The sequence below is a fragment of the Malus sylvestris genome, chromosome 2, assembly GCF_916048215.2.
Source record: "Malus sylvestris chromosome 2, drMalSylv7.2, whole genome shotgun sequence".
Lineage (NCBI taxonomy): Eukaryota > Viridiplantae > Streptophyta > Magnoliopsida > Rosales > Rosaceae > Malus > Malus sylvestris.
The window spans coordinates 32724412-32745324 of record NC_062261.1 but is presented as its reverse complement, the minus strand read 5'-3'; the positions used below and the strand labels follow the sequence as shown (position 1 = coordinate 32745324).

Here is a 20913-nt window from a genome sequence, read left to right as displayed (position 1 = left end):
TCTTAATGCTGTTTCACTTGAATAAAATATTGTTGTAAAAAATAAAAATTAAAGCACGAATACATAACTGCGAGCGGACGTATATGCCCCTGGCAAACCCTAAAACCAATTCTGACCTCTGACAATATAAATAGATATTACTGTTTGGTGGTTTTTGTTGCCTTTAGTACCGTTTGGTAAGTGGAATGGGACGGAACACTCTCGTCCCACGTTTGGTGTGTTTATGACAATGGGACGCGCTATCCCACAGAACGAGGTTTAACTGAATTTTCATTCCACCTCCCGTGGAACCACTTGTTCTAACACAAAATTATAACATTTTAAGACAAAAATGCCCCTTATCTTTTTCAATATTTACACTATACAAATTATAAAACAAACCCTAAGGTTTCGTTTGGTAACTCGGACTGTACTGACTATTTTAATAGGATATGATAAATAATCATCGGATAGTATTGACTAATTAGTCGGGCGTTTGGTGCTTTCCCGGATAAATCTGTACATCGGATAATATATCGGATTACAATAAATTTCTATAAAAATATTCACCGAATAACTGATGTTAAAAGGGAAAAAAGGAAGAAAACCAAAGAAAAAAAAGAATTAATCCTCATTGCACCGACAAAATTAAAAAACAAAACATAAAAAAGAAGGAAAGAAACCCAGGTTTCTCTCAAAGTTGTGTTATCCTTTCTTCATCATCATCCCCGCGCATCAAATCTCACCCTCTCTGTCGAACCCATTTCCTTATTTCTTAATCTCCCAAAACCCATATGTATTCTCCGCACCAAAATCAATTTGTAAGAAACAGACAAATCAACCAATTTCATAAGAGAGGGAATAGAGAGCAAACAGAGAAAGGGAGCGGAAAAAAGGACGAAGAAGAATGAAGGATAGCAAATGAATTCGAAAGGAGGAAGAAGAACAAAGAACAGCATATGGAGTTCGTTCTGGATAGAGGAGAGAACGGAGAAGGCACATATTTATTTGAGAGTGAAGAGACAACGCGATTAAATTTTCCTGGGCTTTTGAGTTTTGAACCTGCTAAATTATCCTTAGCTTTTGGAATGTATTATTTAGCAGGTGTGAGCCGGAATAAAAAGTGGGCCGGATCTATAATCGGTCGGCTAATTAATTCAAAACTGCACTAAACTCCTGTCTCGCACTATTAATCCTATCCGGAGTCTAATACGGTGTACCAAACCAGGCCTAAAAGTTCTATCATCTTCGTTCCATCTTCTCTGCCGCTTGCCTTTTCCCGTAGCCTTCCTCCTCATCCTCTCCTCATCCTCTCCCGCAGCAGCTGCATCTACAGGTTCGATCTTGATCTTCTCCCGTAGCCGCTGTATCTCCAGGTTCGATCTTGATCTTCTCCCGTAGTCGCTGCATCTCCAGGTTCGATCTCGATCTCTATAGATCTTTAATTTTGCTTTTTGGATTGGGTTTTACTTTTTCGTTTTCTTGATTTTTTCCATGGAAATTTTCAATTTTCTGGGAAAATAGGATGATTATGAGAAAATAAGTTAGTTGGTTTCTCTGGTTTAACTTGTGCTTGGGAATTGTATTTGATTAGTGGTATGTTTGTGTTTTGGTTGTAAATCTACACAGAGTAAATGACTTAAGAGTTCAAACTTAAACTCAACGTCCATTCTTTACGGTTACATTAGCAAGAGGACACCCCACCCCTCACACCCTCACATCATCAATTCGATGAAGAAAAGAGTTCGGCCCAACTTTCAATTTGTCCAGTTCAAGGTAAAATTCAATGGTTTTAGCAGTAGAAATTTCAAAGTTTGAATCTTTTTCTCCCACCCTCCCTCCTAATTATCTAATGTTGATTTGTTCAAAATTTGCTTCATTTTTTCCACCTAATGTAATATAGTGTCGTCGTTATTCTAAATATGCGTTTGTTTTTTCTTTTGTAATTAAAATTTTAATTATGATAGCTTAAAGGAGTCGTGACATTAAGGCATAAAATTCAACTAAGCTTTAATTTTTTGTTCTTAATTTGTTCCTCTTTTGTTTTCGGGGTTAAACCATGTATTAGAAGGCGTATCTGTTCAACTTGGAAGCCCGACGTCAGACAGAAACGGGGAAAAAGAACTTGGGAAAGAATGGGAGAAATAGGGGTACTGATTACAACTTGGTGGACCGAATCAGTTGGTTGCCAGATGAAGTTCTTGTTAGTATATTGTCTCGCTTGCCACTAAAGGAAGCAGCAGCTACTAGTATCCTTTCTAGGCAATGGCGGTATGTGTGGGTGTCAACTATGACTCTCGTCCTTGATTCTGAATTTGATATTTACCCCTTTCACCGCTTCTATGAAATTAAACCAGAACTAAGAGACCAGGAAACACATAGATACGTTGATTGGGTAAATCATGTGGTGGAACATCATACAGGAACAACAATTGAACGATTTAGGGCTTGCTTCCATTTGGATTATCGTTACTCAAGCTCCATAGATAAATGGATTCATATTGCAAGGAAAAAGCAAGTTCAAATACTTGAGTTGGATTTCCATGTGCGTGCTAGGGAAAATTACTATACATTTTCGGAGGAACTTTTAGGTATCGATCAAGCTTCTGCTTCAAAGCTCAAGCACTCATATCCTGAAATTCCAAGTGCACGCTTTTGTGGATACAATACTGGATTTAAATTCCTCAAAGCTCTTTGTGTCTGCAAGGTTTCTGTGAGTCGAGAAATTCTCGAGTACTTCTTGTCTAATTGCCCCCTTCTTGAGCGATTAACAGTGCGCTACACTACAAAAAATTTGGTCAATTTAAGAGTTGTTGGCCCCTCAATTGCCTTGAAGTATCTGGTGATAGAATCTTGTCCAGGCCTCCACAGCATTGAGATTTCTGGTGTAAACCTTGTTTCATTTTCCTATTGTGGAACTGCTATAAACCTGCTTCTCAGCAAAGTACCTTTTCTTCTTGAGGTATCCATTTCTGAAGAGCCCGTTAAAAATTCCAGCGATCATCGACATAGGGTATGGGGTATACATTATTTGGTATCCCATAGATCCATAGTGCTTCCTTTCACCCAACTTTCTTGCTGTCTTGCTCAACTAGAGATTCTCGAGGTGGATATTGTTGGAGCGGTTAGTATTTGTAATTATAATGTATTGGTTTTCTTTCCTTCTTGTTGGATCACGTGGTTTCTTACTCCTTGTTTGGCTTTCAGGTCTACAATGACAGCTACACATTTCCTATATTGGCAAATCTCAAGCATTTGAAGTTATTGATTGGAGCAAATTATTATCGGGATCTTGATCACTTATCTTCCTTCATGAAGGCATGTCCTTACTTGAAGAGACTTGTGCTGAAGGTATGTGTTCTCACCTAGTATGGATAGAATGGTAAAACCTTGTATTTTATGTGCATTTTCATCCTTTTTTTTTTCCATCTCCCGTGCATTGCATAACCAATTTTGATTATGAGGAAAGCATAAAAAAGTTAGATTTTTCCTTATGATTGGTAAAAAGGAAAATGCTAGACACCAACGTAAAAAGTACATTTTTTTTAAAAGTTCAAAAGAATTGCGGATCTTTTGCTAGATTGGATGCATTTGTTAGTTATTCATAGTCCGGCATGTACATAAAGTGAATTTTCGACCACCAACTTATGTGGGTATGTTGCATTTGCATTGAATAAACAAGTTCCATAGTGGACTTAAACATAACAAAATAAACTTTGCTGCATCAGTTGGTGTACAAAAGTTGTTGTGCCTTGTGCAATCATATGTAAGGAAGTTGTGAATGTGAATTTCACTTCCACGTCGTATGGTATATTTTGATTTAAAAGTATTGTAATTGCGTATAATTGTGGTTTGATTGGGATGAGGTTTATAATGCTGGTATGATTGGGAGGAGGTGTATAACGGTTGCAGTGGCAAGTGATGCGTTGGGGTGCCAAGGAGCTAAGGTTTTTCTCAAGAGAGAGAGGGTGTGAAACATGAGAAGGGTATATGACCTCAATAACTAACTTAGGTAATACGGGAATTGAAAGAATACGTGAAGCAACTTTTTTACTAAGCTTTAAACTGAAGCAACTTTCCTTGTTCTCATTGGTGTACACTTGGTTGTTGTTTTCCTTGGTGCAGGTGAACAGACCAACATGTGGGGAGAGGAAAGAAATAGCGAAAGTTGCTAAATGCCCCCATAATTACCTCAAGGTAGTTGAGATAGTGGGGTACCGTGCTCATGCATGTGTCATTCAACATGTCATGTTCCTAATGGAGAGTATTGTTGAATTGGAAAAAATTGTTATTGATCCTGTACGGCATTGGTGTTGGCCTAGGGGAACGGATGGGGGAAGGGAAGAACCCGATCTGGAAGCGAAAGCAAGAGAACATGCTGTGCAACACCTTAAACAAAGAGTGCCATCGACGGTTGAATTTGTATGCCTATAGTAAGTGTTGTGCTTAAATTATTAGGAGATTGTGAGTAGAAAAATTCATTCGAGACATAGTTTGCGTTATTCGGTTAGCTACATTTTACGATTTCTAAGTTAGGTGATATTCAAAAGGGGTGATGGGGTTATTCGCATTACACCTTCACTCTGAAATTGTATGAATTATGCCTTGCATATATTTAAAAGTATGATTGTTCATTAATTTGATGACGTGCCAGATGTGGGACCCGTTTTCAGACTGTAGAATCTATTGTTGCATCATTCGGATCAACATGTGTAATGTTTGTTTTGGAGAGAATTGATCAAATATGGACAAAAAGGTAAACCTTAATTTCAAAATTTTCAGTTTTTATAAAACTTTCATATATATTTAAAATTCCACTCAAATAGACACAAGTACCTTTAATTTATATGAATAACTAATTATTGACTAAATAATCAGCAGCATATCAGAGTTGTTGCTTCACGATTCCGGCGACAAAATCAAGGTTGTCGAGTCCGACGACGAGGACCGAGTGTCAGAATGGAAGGACCATTTCACCATCAAAGGGTCGGGATTATCCCCTCCTTGAACGTCGTCGTCGGGCTCTGCTCGGATTCTTCTTTGTCAAGTCATGGACTGGATTCTTGGGAAAACTAGAGCTTTCAGTTTCCCCATTTACCAGGTAGGAGAACACCTTCAACCAAACCTGCATCGTTGCCTTGCTATTGCCTCGCTTTTAGCAGTAAACCTAATTGATTTTGTTCCGTTCTTCACTAATTAGTATTAATCACATCACTAATTAACTGATTAGCTAGTTCTTAGCTCTTATTCTCATTTTTTAGTTAGTTAATTTTGATATTAGTCATGGAAATTTGGTGTTTCTCCTCTCCAAACCCCCTCATCTCCATTTTAATTATTGAATGGAGTAGTGAACGCCTGGTGGTTCAACAATGGGGTGAGGTTGACAGTGATGAGGTCGACAATAAAAAAATCAGAATGTTGGGAGGAAGAGAGAGTTTTAGTCTTAAGGATAATTAAGTCTTTGACATCAATTTTGGTTAGTTTTATAAGAAATAGAAAAATTAGGTTATATTTTAATAAGTGCTCTTTAAAATGGCTATATTTCTAAATATCCCCAAATTTAAAGGATTATATTTAAAAGCAAAACAAACAATAAAATGATCAAAAGAAAATATTTACTCATTACACCCCAATTGAAAAAGAGTTCTACAAAGTAGGATGAAGTGGAACGAAATTTTTACAAGTTTGTTTATAATGGTCATTTAATCCACATTTTGAACACTCTCCATATTGGCAAATATATATATATATATATATATATATTCACTTTGTTCCCTAAGGGCCTTTTTACATTTTTTAATCTACACAATTAAGACATGGCAAAATGTTTCCAAGCTTATTCAATATAATTGAATGGTAAAAACTTTTCCATGCTTTTTCAGTATAATCGAATAGACATGAATGCGTTCCATTTGATTATATTGAATAGGCATGACAGAACTTTTATAGTGAACTAAAAATGGAGGTTTGTTATGTAAATTATTAGCAGGAAACATGAACCTTTGCACAAACAAGTAATTATAGAAATAGATAATTGCACGGACTGTGATGCACGAACTGCCTTCATAGAATATTTAGTATGTGACGAAATGCATATAATGTCAATACGAAACAATTACAATCGAAGACTCAGATTCCAAAGAGAATGCTTCATACAAAGGAAAAATGAGATAAATAACGTTACAAAGATTGACAATTCATTCTTTAATAAATATTCAATCGAAGAAGAAACAACAAAAGCAAAAAGAAACATAGACGGGGAACAATGCAAAAACAAAAAAAAAACCATTTACACTCACCGTCGTTTAGGGCTACCCATGTCTCCACCGTTTCCTACTAGCAATTGATGCCTTCACTCTCCCATTCACAGGTCTCCACCATTTCTTAAGTCTAGGGTTTTCCCGTTAGACTCCCTAATTCTTCATCTAATAGGGTTTTTATTTTTTTAGTTTATTTGGATATTAAACTTGAGGGTATTTGTGTCTACTTAAGTAAGATTTTGTATATATTTGAAAGTTTTTATAAAAATTGATATTTTTGAAATTAAGGTTTAATTTTTTGCTATATTTAATAAATACCTTTTTGGGAACCTCACGACTTGCATTATTGCACAACAACTTATAACTAAATTTCACGCTTACCACGTTTTAATTTAACAAATGACTCAATGGTTTCAAAAGCCGATGGTGTAATGTGATAAAAATTGTAAATTATGGCCAATTTTGAAACTCACTTTTAACTTGAGTGTAAAATAAAGTATGCTCTTGTTCAGATGTATTCAATTGGCTTTGAAGGAATTAACTACGTTATGGGCTTAATATTTCATTTGTAATTCTTTTTTCTTACTCTCGTGTCCCACTTTATCTTATTTTCTAAACTGGGTTGAGAGAGTTTAAATTCGTGATGGGGCAAATGCCTTTATGGTCTTTTCAATTCATTTTCGCATTTCGGACATCTGAGACCACAAAATTTACCTACACGAGAAACAAAAAAATAAAAAATAAATCCCAGTCTAAAATAACCCTCAAATTCCTTCTTCCCATCGCTAAATGGCTCAATTACCTAAAGTTGTTGATGAGTCGATATTATACTATATATTTTGCTCTAATCTTAGTAATAATTTATTAGTTATTATGTGTGAATTTTGATACTTTGAGTTATATTTCTAATGTAGGACATATTTTGAGTTATATTTCTAATGTAGGACATTCGATTTCCCTTGGAGCAAAAAGTGACCAATCGTATGCATTTTGGAGTGATTCTAATTGGAGGTTGTTCGTCAGTTTTTCAAGATGATTGTGTCAAAATTCCAGATTTTTCTATCAAGCCGTTTGACCGTGGCGATGAAATAAAGGTCCAGCGCACAGCTTTCTCAGATTGAAGTTTATGGACGTTTTGGGTATTTTGGAGGTCAAGATGATATATTTTGAAGAAGATTCCTTATGAGGATTTGTAGGGGACGTCTCCAGATTTCAAAAAAGACCTTTTGAGACCAAATCGGAGTTTAATTGTTCGGTCAAAAGACTAATTTTCTAAGAACTCCGAATTTTAGTTCAAATAGGAAACCTTTTGTTTTCTGTTTTATTGTTTTATTATGTTTCCTAGTTTTATTTTAAGACCTTTTAGGGTTTTATTTTGTAGAAGTATAAATAAAGATATTTAGCCATTAGGGTTAGAGGATTAGGAGGAGAGGAGTAAACACACACACAAGCCTTTGACAATTCAAGTTTATTTTCTAGGTGTTTTCTATCCTTGTTCTTAATAATATTTTATTATGATTGTTCGTAACTAGTTCTTTTGCTAGGGCGAAGACACGAGCCTTAGCATGAATATGTGATTTTATTAATTTGCTTATGAACGGATGCATGCTTGCTTTGAATTATTAATCACTGCGATTAAACTATCTAATTATCTGAGTGATTCACAACCATTAGGAGATTTAGACAAGTAATTAGATGCAATTTCTGTTGGAAAATCACCCTAAATTTGAAGAGGGCTTCTTGTGATTAGTAATTGTAAGTTCACTTAAGGCGAACATCATGCTCTTAAGGGTTGCATGATTTTTCAAAAGGTTTTCATGAAGCTTAATGAGTCTTGCATGTCTATATTTGATGTGAACATCTTAATGAGTCTTGCATGTCTATATTTGATGTGAACATCACAGACGGGTTGCATGTTAGATACACATTTTAGCTTGAACATCATGAGGAAAATATGTATTAGAAAAGCCTAACCTTCAAAGCATGTATGTAGAAATTCATAAGTAGTTGGTAAAATTGCGTAGGATTGTTAAGAGGACGGCGGAATCCTAGGCTTTTACAAAATGATTTTCTTTAAATTGTTCTCTATTAATTTCTTTAATTGTTTTATTTTAAAATTCGTTTTTATTATATTAAATTCTAAAATCAACATTTTCCAAACTGTTGCAGTCATATTTAGAATAGGAATGTGATTGTGTAAATAAAGGTACAATGGGGTGAATCAAACACACCTCACAATTAAATCAATCTCTCTTCTCTCTAATAGTGGCCGGCCCCCTCTCTCTCTAACCCTAGATCGCTTAATCAAATAGGCCTACAACACGTTATCAGCACGCTCTTGCCAGAAGCTAAGAAATTGACGCATCGTTGGAGGAGGTTATCATCCACCACATTCAAAGGCTTATTTGTTTTCTGTTAATTTGGTATGCTTAAAATAAAAGAAGATATTTGAAACGTCCACGAAGCATGAAAACATTCCCTATGATGCATGAGCCCCTCTATGTTTATATTTTCCTTGTATATTGTATATGTTCATATATTTGTCTATATATATATATATATATTTGTTTCATGCATCGCACAATTAAATTGTTATATGGAATTTGTGAGTCAAAGCATAAAATTAAATTAGAAGCATGTTTAGGGTTTTCCTAAACCCTAAAGGGAATTGAAAAAAAAAGGGAATGGATTTGGTGCGGCACCGTACCATCCCTGTGCGACCAGGACACCAGGCTTTGGCCTGGAACGTCTCTGTTGGGCCTGCAGCTCACGACCCTCTCGGCCCACACCCATATTGTGAGCCCATGCGGTTGGGCATTGCATGCACACACGCCAACCAACAAGGCTGGGCTCCCTGCGACCTAAACCTTCGGCCAGCTCCTGCTGGGCCATCCCCGTGACCCCCTTGGCCCAAAAACCGAACCTAGCTACTGTTGGGGGTCCTTTTTCCCTCCCATGGCCTGCAGCCATACCCTAGGCCCTTTCTATAGGCCATGCCTTTTACTCAAGCACCCCATGCCCTTTAACCCACGACACCCGTGCCCAAATTATTTTTGGGGCATTTTTCAATCCAAATGCTATTATTTTAGCATTCTAAAATAATTTAACCCGTATGTTAATATTATTTTGCTTCTACAATCGACCCCGTATGGCCCGATTTATTGAATTAATTAAAAGTGACTTGCATCCATTAATCTGATAATGAATCCAAAATTATTGACTTGAAGATCACTTTTGGACATTAACGATTCAATAATTTATTTACTCCTCCAACACCGTAACCACCATATATCACTTATGTTTTAGTGATAATATGCTAAAATATTTATATTTATATGAGTGGCATGTTAACAATTACATGCAAAACTATTTTGGGGATTTATCATTTGATGAATATTCTTCACAATAAACTTACTCTACACATAGAGATGATGAAGATAGTGAAAATTTTGAACCTCATAGGAACTTTATGTGGTACTAAATCACTCATGTATCTTACCATGCAATGTATAAAGTGTAAAATATTGTAGTAAATCATTATATATAAATGATTATGGTGTGTTTAATCTTTTTTTCATTAATTACTACATATTTTCTACACTCACAGTGTTTGCCAGCTCGCTATATAATCAACTTAAATCAGTTAAATCCATCATGTAATACATTTCCTTCTAATTTGTTTTGATAAACTAATAGATAATTGACTAAATAAACATTCTCCAAAGTTTCAATAAAAATTTCCAAGTTTTTCTTACAATTTCCGTGGTTTTTATTTAATTTTTATCGATATCGATAATATCCCAATATTTCCATCGAACTTTCCATGTTTTTGGACTACCGATATTTCCAATATCATCGATATTTTATACCATGGTTCAAACACAACCAAGTCAACAAAGTTTAGCTAGTTTTAGCTTGAAAAAATCCTACAACTCGCCAGAAAACAAGGTGTGTTTATACCATATTTTGGGCCTCGTATTTAGACCTCGTATAAATACTCGGGGGACTTAAATGTAATTATGTAATAAAGGAAGGGGCAAATATGTAATTAGGGGAGGAGCCCTTATTCTATAAAATGGCATCTTCACCCTTACAAACTCTAAGCCTCTCACCCCCTCTCAAAGCTCTCACATTACAGAGCTCATTCTCTCTCTCTCTTTCTCTCCCTCAGATAAATACATATTCAGTGTAGACGTAGCCCAAACTTTAGGATGAACCACAATACATCTTGTGTTATTTATATTTCTTGCAGATTCACGGTCGGATTTACGTTGTTCCAAGACCTCCGGTTTTGTGCATCAACATTTGGCACCGTCTGTGGGAAATCGATACAAAAAGTTGTGTCGGTTCTCTTTCATTTTTTCACCTCCGCCGTGAATCTGCAGAAACCCCTACCAAAACACAGCAGATCTCAGCATGCTGCTCCCATGGCTGCTCTAAAATCATAAACAAAAATCAAAATAACAAAAACCTTCAGATATGGTTTTGCTTCACTTCCTAAGAACCCACATATCCCTCTACACCCATCTCTCTCTTTTACTCGAAGCCCACCACTATTCCGAAGCCAAAAAGAAAGGCAAACGCAAAGGCTAAGCCCAAGGAAGACCAAGCCCAATTCCACTTTTCTTCACTACTCTTGCTACCACTCAGGACTCATGGAGGATTCAAGCAGCTCTGGTTCGAGAAAATGAGAGAGATGTCGCTGAGACAAGTGCTTGCTCTCGCTGCTCCCAGTGCCTTTCCTCCGCCGCATCTCCAAACCACCACCATCACCAAAATGTCAGGTAGGAGAGAGAAGTCAAAAGAGGCAGGGCTTAATCAGTGCGCCCCTCCCGACAACTACCTGGCCACCTAGTCGAAGAAAATCATCGGAAAGATCGTTGAGGGCAAAATCACCGAGATTAATGGCATAAGCATCCGAGTCTTCTTCCAATGATGGTCGATCACCAGAATCCGATCGAGCGGCGACAACTCGGTGTTCGAGGTCAGCATGGTCTTTGCCAAATACCCATCTAAGAACTTCAACGATAGCCCTGCTTACGAGGACCGTCACCCCTCTTCTTAGCAGGGTCTTTAGTTGCGATGTCTCTCATATGCGACGACAGAAACATGGTGTTTACCTAGCACCTGCTTCTGGGTCTGATCGCCGAGGAAGAACAGCACCATATGGGGGTTGCTGAGGAAGCTTTTGAAATTTAGTCAGCGAGTGTGAGGCCGCTGCATGAAGTCGATTCGATTGAGGAGTCCAAGTCGGTGATCTTGTTGTTAAGGATCAGGACTTTATTGAGGCAACCAAAGAGCCCGGAGTCCGTTTGTGGCAGCTAAGTTTGATGGGATTCTTGGACTTGGATTTCAAAAGATCTCAGTTTGAGATGTTGTTCCTGTCTGGTATAATTTGGTCAATCAAGGTCTTGTTAAAGAACTAGTTTTCTCATTTTGGTTAAATCGCAATACAGAAGGGGAAGAAGGGGGTGAAATTGTCTTTGGTGGGGTTGATTCTAGTCATTTCAAGGGTGAGCATACATATGTTCACGTGACTCAGAAAGGCTACTGGCAGTTTGATATGGGTGATGTCTTAATTGATGGTGAATCATCTAGATTTTGTGCTAATAGCTGTTCAGCAATTGCTGACTCGGGTACCTCTGGACCAACGACATGAGATTTCACCCTGGAGGTATGTACACGTTTTAGTCTGCTCAAGTTCAAATGTTAGCTGGAGTGAGTTGTGTCATTCCAAGTGTGTATTGTTGATAGCTCATCAGCCATAAATAAAATATGTAAGCATTACTCATGAAAAAGAAAAAAAAAAAGGGATTCCCTGGGACAAAGATGAGAAACGGCTCAAGGAATATTTCATGAAGTATGGAGAGGTGGTGGAGGCTGTGATCATGAGGGATCGTGCAAAAGCGGAGATAAGATTAATCTACTTATCATTCCTTGTCTGCCATCTGCAAAAGAGAAAAGAAAATAGAAACAAAAGCAAAAGTAAAGCAGAAAAGGAAAAGAGAAAATAAGAAGAGAGGCATATGGAGACACTGCAAAAGCAAGGAATAAACACCCTACCAGAATGATGTAATTAATTTTATCTTTCAGAAATATCTGTATAAACCCTATCAGATGGTAATATGTATAAACCTCATCAAAGGGTAAAAAAAAAAAACAAAAAGGCAAAGCCCAAAATAAATGGGCTGGCATGTTGTGGAGAGCGAAGGCCCATAAGCCCAAAATAGCACCAACAAGGTCACCAAAAGTACGCCCAGTACTCCACAATTATTCGACAACCCGCCGCTATTACCACCAACCAGGTGATGAAATGTACAACCCGTACTCTAATATCATTTGGCAACTAGCTATTCATGCCACCAACCAGGTGATCCGTACTCTAATTTGGCAACCTAGCCATTCATGCCACCAACTAGGTGATGAAATGTACAACCTGTACTCTCATTCATACCACCAACCATGTGATCAAAAGTAGGCCCAGTACTCCAAATTATACATGAGCATTACTCATGTCATTCATATATAAACATTCATGAGCATCACTCATGACAATCATATATAAGCATTCATGATCATCATTTATGTCAACATTCATGAGCATCACTCATGTTAACATTCATGAGCATCACTCATGACAACATCCATGAGCATCACTCATGTCAATCAACATAAACATTCATGAGCATCACTCATGTCAATCAGCCTCAAAAGTTTCATTTACAGAACTCTAGCTTCAAAAGCATCATTTATAAAAGCTCTAGCTTCAAAAGCTTCATTTACAAAAGCTCTAGCTTCAAAAGCTTCATTTACAGAGCTCTAGCTTCAAAGCTTGACTTGCAAAACTTCACTTACAAAGCTTCAGTGCAGGGTATACAAATACCACCTCCGAACAACCGCTACTTTGGCCCATACATGGATTCAATTTGAAGTCTTCAGCCAACAGGCTCTATTAACCGAAGACTTGGGGGACTACATTATGTACCTATATTGGGCCTCAACTAGGCCTCATGAAAAATACTTGGGGGACTTAGCCCATCACTTATGTATTGAAGAGCGAGACCTTATTTTATAAAAGGGACTCCGTCACTGTCATTAGAGAGCATCAACTCTAGCACATTATTCATGTATTGAGGAGCGAACCCTTATTTTATAAAATGGACTCCCTCACCTTCGTTAGAAAGCATCGTCGCCTACTGAGCAACCGCCTCATCGCGGGCATCAACTCTAGCCCATCATTTATGTATTGATGAACGAGCCCTTATTCTATAAAAGGGACTCCATCACCATCATTTGAGAGCATCAACTCTAGCCCATCATTCATGTATTGAGGAGCGAGCCCTTATTCTATAAAAGGGACCCCCTCACCTTCAAACGCCGCAAGCCGAGCCAACCAAGGCAACATAAGCCATGAGCCGAGCAGCCTCGCAGCGTGTGCTACTTCTAGTTGAGCGTCATTTCAAATTGAGCACTGCCTCATATCAAGCATCAGTTCAAGACAGCATCTAGTTACTTCGGCCCACACATGGACTGAATTTCAAGTCTCCAGCCAAAAGACTCTCTTGACTAAAGACTTGGGGGACTACTGTTTATACCATATTTTAGGCCTCGTATTTAGACCTCGTATAAATACTCGGGGGACTTAAATGTAATTATGTAATAAATGAAAGGCCAAATATGTAATTAGGGGAGAAGCCCTTATTCTATAAAAGGGCCTCCTCACCTTCACAAACCCTAAGTCTCTCATATCTAGAGTAAAGCTCTCACACTCTCTCCCTCATAAATAATCTCAGATAAATACAATCAGTATGGACGTAGCCCAAACCTTGGGGTGAACCACGATACATCTTGTGTTATTTACATTTCTTGCAGATTCACGGTCGGATTTACGTTGTTCCAGGACCTCTGGTTTTGTGCATCAACAAGGTGCATTAGGAAAAAGCCAAATTATACGTCCAAAAGCCATATGCATGTCAAGGAATCGTTTGAACAACTTGAGAAAAGCTCACAAAGTGAAGAAATTGAAGCTTACCGTGATGGAGATGGTTTGAACCATCGGGTTCCATCGAGATACGAAACTAAAACCTTGAATAATTCCCGAGTTAGGCACGTCCATGAGATTTTGAACGAGTTGTAGAGCGTCCTTGGTGGGTTGACAATTTTTTTAAGGTGTTGGTGGTGCTTTTGTTATGCTTGCACAAAATCACTCTCCCACCAGACCTAGGCAGTGATTGACACAGCACGAGGTCACAATTCAAGTTTTAAAATGATCTTGGTTGTTTTACAGAGTTTCGAACATAACTGGCTTGTTATAACTTTGAATTGAGTTCTATTTACGGCCATGTTTTCGTAAAAATGAGTACTATTCAAAAGTAGTAAAATAAGAGTGGAAAAGTGAAAGGAAAATTAAGGTTTGTTTGTACCATATTTAGGGCCTCCGTATTTAGACCTCGTATAAATACTCAGGGGACTCAAGTGTAATTATGTAATAAATAAAGGGGCAAATATGTAATAAGTGATGAGCCCTTATTCTATAAAATGACTCCTCACTCTCCTCATTAGGGGAGGTCAAGGTTTAGGCCACGGGAAGAGAGAAAACATCTAAAAAGGGCAAACACAGAAAATAGGCTAGAGAGCACACTACCTCTAGCCTTCTTGTATATTCACCATTCAGAGTGAAACAATATCAACATCAGTGTGGACGTAGCCCAAACATTGGGACGAACCACGATACATCTTGTGTTCTTTACTTTCTTGCAGATTCACGGTTGGATTTATGTTGTTCCAAGACCCCTCCGGTTTTGTGCATCAACATTTGGCATCGTCTATTGGCTCTCAATTTTTCATCTCATCACCGTGAAAACTTCACAACCTCTACCGTGAATATGCAGAAACCCAAGAACCCAAAGCTTTCCTAGAAAACCCACGACCTCCACCTCCACAACTCTCACTCTCCCTCTCTCTCTCCATTTATACTGACTCACATAACCACAAAACAAAACCAAAAACTCCAGCATTTTCAGAGAGAGGCAGCAGAGCATAGAAAATGTGAGAAAAAAATGCATGGTTTAATAAGGAGAAGGGTTTTCTTGGGAAGTGCAAAATCCCTGCGATGGCAACAACAACGCTGCTTCTCCAAGGTGGCTCAAAGGGAGGAAGCCCTTCTCCAAGACAATGGCGTCGATGGTCTCAAAATGCCCCCTACGATTACACCCCTTCGCCGCACACCAGCCCTACCGCGGACGAGATCCTTGCCCAGCGCAAGAAGTATCTTAGGCCCTTCATGCCCTAATTCTACGACAAACCCCTAAACATTGTGGACGGGAAAAGGTAGTACTTATTCGACGAGAAGGGGAAGAGGTATTTGGACGGATTTAGGGGGATTGCGACGGTGAGCTGCAGGCACTGCCATCCAGACGTGGTGGAGGCCATAGTCAACCAAACCAAGTGCATACAACACTCCACCATCATCTTCCTCAACCACGTCATCGGTGACTTCGTTTAGGCGCTCGCTAACAAGTTGCTCGGCAATCTCAAGGTGGTGTTTTTTACAAACTCGGGGACCGAGGCGAATGAGTTGGCAATGCTGATAGTGCGGTTGTACACTAGATGTCACGATATAATCTTGCTAAGGAATGCGTATCATGGCAATGGCGCTGGCACCATGGGAGCCACTGCCCAGGCCAACTGGAAATTCAACGTCATATAGAAGAAACAGATGGAAAGAGCACCTTGTTGTGAGAAAGCTCACACCAACAAAGGGGCAGGGACGAAGGAGGAGAACCAAAGCCTCATCGACCACATCCGCCAGCACGGTGAGGGCTACTGGCGCTCCCTCCCTAAAGCTGTCGGGTTGCTCAGGTGCGGCAAAAGTTGCAGGTTGAGATGGATAAACTACCTCCGCCCTGACCTTAAGCGCGACAATTTCACACAAGAAGAACTCATCATCAAGCTTTGTCAAGGTGGGAATGACACTGAGATTTGACGCTCACGACTCCTCAAAGAGCGACACTCCCAAGGCCTCAGCCTCACCCACCTCGCCACCGAGATCAACCACCGTCAGACCATCACTGTCCTCACCCTCGACAATGTCGTCATGTCATCCCTCATTTCCAAAGGACTCTCGGTATACACCATAAAAAATGTGCTCTCCCTCCATGTCCTTGTTGATTACTTTGGCGCAAAGAAACTTCACCAACTCACACATGGCACCACCTTAGCTAGCAGCATGTTCCAAGCCACTAGGGTAGCGGTCGGGACCTCTGGGTACGTGAACATAACCAACCTCAAAGACGGTAATGTCGGGTTCGGAGCTGAAGACAATGGTGGAACACTCAATTCCTTTTATGTGAAGTCTGTGCTGGAGATGCCATACAACTTTTTTGTCTTGCAAATCAATCAAGTTTAAGAACTTGAAGCAGGGACAAAAGGGAAGGAGACGGGCATCAACTTCTGAGAAAGATAAAACTTTCATCATAAGGGAGCGCATGTTATCTTCCCACTTTTCTGAAAAAGCCACGGGAACATAACACGGAGCTTGCCGTCCTCTGAAACAACTTTCATCATGAACCTACCCATTTTCTAAAAGAGCCAGGAACAAGATAAGATTCTTCTTCTTTTTTATTATTTTATTAGTTTATTATTATTTTTATAAGATTTTTTTCTTATTTTATTATTATTATTCATATTGCCTACCATTTACTGAATCCTTCAATATTATTAAAAACTCATGTTAATCTACTGTCATGTTACCTGCCACTTAAAAAAATTGTCTGCCATGTGTGTCTATATATATATTTTCTAATAACCTACATATTTAGGCAATACCTAATATATTGTTGATTTATGCAGCATGTCATTTATCAAACAACTGAATAAATCATTTATTCATGATTATATATATATACACACACATTTAGGCAATACCTAATATATTAGTGATCTATGCAATATGTCATTTATCACACAACAAAATAAACATTCATGAGCATCACTCATGTCAACATTCATAAGCATCACTCATGTCAATGAACATAAACATTCATGAGCATTACTCATGTTAATCAGCTTCAAAAGCTTCATTTACAGAGCTCTAGCTTCGAAAGCTTCATTTACAGAGCTCCGGCTTTGAGAGCTCCACCTTCGAAAGCTTCATTTACATAGCTCCAGTTTCCAAAACTTCATTTACAAGAGCTCCAGCTTCGAAAGCTTCATTTACAGAGCTCCAGCTTCGAAAGCTTCATTTACAAAGCTCCGACTTAAAACTTCATTTACAAAAGCTCCAGCTTCAAAGCTTCACTTTCAAAGCTTCACCTATAAAACTTTACTTTCAAAGCTTCACCTACAAAGCTTCAGTGCATGGTATACAAAGACCGCCTCCGAACAACTGCCACTTCAGCCCATACATGGATTGTATTTGAAATCTCCAGCCAACAGACTCTATTGACTAAAGACTTGGGGGATTACACTATGTACCATACATTGGGCTTCCGCAACTGGGTCTCATGAAAAATACTTGGGGGACTTAGCCCATTATTTATGTACTAAGGAGCAAACCCTTATTCTATAAAAGGGACTCCCTCACTTTCATTAGAGAGCGCCCATTATTCATGTATTGAGAAGCGAACCCTTATTTTATAAAAGGGACTTCCTCACCTTCATTATATAGCATCGTCGCCAGCTGAGCAACCACCTCACCGCGAGCATCACTCATAACTCATCACTTATGTATTGAGGAGCGAGCCCTTATTCTATAAAAGGGACTCCCTCACCATCATTAGAGAGCATCGCCACCTGCTGAGCAACCGCCTCACCGCGAGCATCAACTCTAGCACATCATTTATGTATTGAGGAGCGAGCCCATATTCTATAAAAAGGACTCCCTCACCTTCAAACACCACAAGCCGAGCCAACCAAGGCAACATAAGCCACAAGCCGAGTAGCCTCGCAACATGTGCTACTTCTAGTTAAGCGTCATTTCACATTGAGCACGGCCTCATATCGAGTATCAGTTCTAGGCGACATCTAGTTACTTTGGCCCACACATGGACTGAATTTCAAGTCTCCAGCCAAAAGACTCTTTTGACTGAAGACTTGGGGGACTACTGTTTGTACCATATTTAGGGCTTCTGTATTTAGACCTCGTATAAATACTTGGGGGACTCAAATGTAATTATGTAATAAATGAAGGGGAAAATATGTAATAAGTGATGAGCCCTTATTCTATAAAAGGACTCCACACTCTCCTCATTAGGGGAGGTCAAGGTTTAGGCCATGGGAAGAGAGAAAACATCTCAGAGAGAGCAAACACAGAAAATAGGCTAAAGAGTACACTACCTCTAGCCTTCTTGTATATTCACCATTCAGAGTGAAACAATATCAACATCAGTGTGGACGTAGCCCAAACATTGGGGTGAACCACGATACATCTTGTGTTCTTTACTTTCTTGCAAATTCACGGTCGGATTTATGTTGTTCCAAGACCCCTCCGGTTTTGTACATCAACAAGGTCCATGTGGAAGGCCTACGTGGCATCTCAAGGGCATTTTGATGATTTCACTACTATTAAGGATAAAATATGTTACAACCACCCCCAAATAATTACACCATTTGTTATTTCCACCCCCAACTGCCACGTGTCAATCATCAAACCTCCCCTCTTTTCCCTTTCTCTTTCCCCTCACCCCCGTGACCTTCTTCTTCTCTGTCCCTCTCAACTCCCCCGTAGCTCTCTCTCTCTCCCTCTCTCTCTCTCAGCTCTCCCGTACCTCTCTCCCTTAAACTCTCGCATATCTCTCTTCCCGTGGACTCACTAAGACCGTGTCCCAATAGGAGAGGCTCACAACGAACTAGGGACCCCTGCCCTACGAGCTCGACGGCACGGAGCAAAGCTCCGGCGAACTTCTTTCCTTTTCAGTTGGGGGTAAGTCACGAATCCTTCATTCTCATACCTAGCATGATGCTTGGTTGTGATTTAGAAGCTTGAACCTTCCATTTTTACGTAGGTTTTGCCTTGGAATCGTTCTGGGGTGAGCACACCCATTTTTCCGGCGAACCGTGGACTTTGGGAGCTTTTTTCGGTCACCTCCGACCGAGTTATGGTTTTTGGAAGGTATAAATCTCTTCTTCTCTCTTTGTTCTTCATGATCGTACCTAGATCGGAGCTTGAAGCTCCAGTTTTCAGGTGACTGGAGCTGTAGCAGCTCCGGCCTTCTCTATTGGCAAGCCAAGGCCAACCGGCCTTTCCCATTTCCTTTCCCGCGGGCCTCCAGCCCGTTTTGCCTTAGCCCAGTACCCTAACCCATCATTTTTATTTTTAGTTATGTGTTTTTAAAACCCAAAGGGCTCGGGCCCTATTTTTGAATGGCCTTGGGCCTGTTTTAAATCAAGGGCTTAAAGCCTTGATTTCTGTTAGGAGGCCTTAGGGCCTTGTGCAGTGTGTGTGTGTGGTATGTTAGGCATGCACATGCATGCCGTGCATGTGTGTGTGTTTGTAGTATATGTATGTGTTTGGGCTTAAGCCCAAACCCCTTTCCTAACCCTAAACCATTTTAACCCAAAACCTTAGAAATCCTAAAACCCATTAAAACCCTAAACCCATCCAATCCCAAATCCCCTATTTTAATTTAATTCAAACCCAATCTTTTAGAAAATCCTTTTATTTATTTATTACGTTTTGTGCTTAGGTAAAGTTGCTAGTGGAGAAATTCTATATCCTTATTCGCACGACTCTTCTGATAAGGAATATTTGTGAGTGGACCCTTTCTAAAAATTTCATGATTTTATAGTAATTGCATAAATGATTAGCATGCCTACGAATTTATGATTTGATTTATGTGAAGCTTGATGATTTAAGATATTGATTTTCATCTCGTGTTTTGGTGAGAAATTAATTGTTAGCCTATATTGAGCTATATTTTAATATATCGTATTTTCTATAAAAACCATGAACTGATAAATGACGATAGGATGCTAGAACATGTTTTTGAACCCCTCTTTATAGTGTAGACGATGATCGGTAACCTATGCTATGAAGTGGTTATTTAAGAGAGACGTAAATATTTGTGCGTACCTAGTAGACACTATGCCGTCTGGGGCGAGGATCTGGTGTTGGCATGTGGGCCGGGAGAAATAATCCCTAGCGAAAGGCTGAGGGACACAGAGACAGGCATTGGGCCGGGAGGGAGTTATCTCTGGCTACGGGCACAGAGACTGAGGTGCAGGCATTGGGCCGGGAGTTATATTTATTCAGTGATCTTTCTAGCAGCACACCACGTTTACGAGACGATTTATGATGCGTTTACTGTTTTGATTTCCGCGATGCGTTTCCGCGATGTGACTTTTGAGATAATGTGGCATGCTAGGATTTTTATTAAATCCATCACTTATTATGCTAGTAGTTTTCATTATTAAACTGTGGGGGTTAGTATCTTGATAACTGTTTTATTATTATCGTATATATGAACTTGACCCACTCATCTTTGTTTTGCGCCCCCATTCAGGACTTAGAATCAAGGCACCTAATCCCGGCGTCAAGACACTTTCGCAGCAGCATCTTCGGATCCTCTTGAATGTAGGACTCACTCCTTTATTCATTAAATTTTATCTTAATTCTTCTTAGTGATTAGGTTTAGTTGTATGCTCTGAGCACGTTCCTAAAATTATTAATTCATGG

At 39.2% G+C, this 20913-nt stretch overlaps 1 protein-coding gene and 1 long non-coding RNA gene across 9 annotated transcripts in view; one reads left to right on the top strand and one right to left on the bottom strand.

Annotated features, from left to right (window-relative positions):
* Nucleotides 1-1060: 1060 nt before the first annotated feature.
* The window catches only part of LOC126610412 (F-box/FBD/LRR-repeat protein At5g22700-like), a 40628-nt gene continuing 20775 nt past the window's right edge, over nt 1061-20913 (top strand). For 2 of the 8 annotated variants that reach the window (XR_007618514.1, XR_007618516.1), the window contains exons 1-7: nt 1061-1395; nt 1609-1755; nt 2048-3103; nt 3187-3330; nt 4105-4412; nt 4634-4735; nt 4861-5080. Coding sequence is in view for 2 of the 8 variants with exons in the window: in XM_050278464.1 (XP_050134421.1) it covers nt 1711-1755; nt 2048-3103; nt 3187-3330; nt 4105-4413 (1554 nt within the window). In the remaining 6 variants the exon portion in view is untranslated. The other 6 variants (XR_007618517.1, XR_007618519.1, XR_007618518.1 and 3 more) reach the window with 6 other exon arrangements.
* LOC126610452 (uncharacterized) lies at nt 14854-18733 on the bottom strand. Its single transcript, XR_007618521.1, has 2 exons — nt 18576-18733; nt 14854-14883 (listed from the first exon to the last, which is right to left on the bottom strand). It is a non-coding gene; the product is annotated as an uncharacterized LOC126610452 (long non-coding RNA).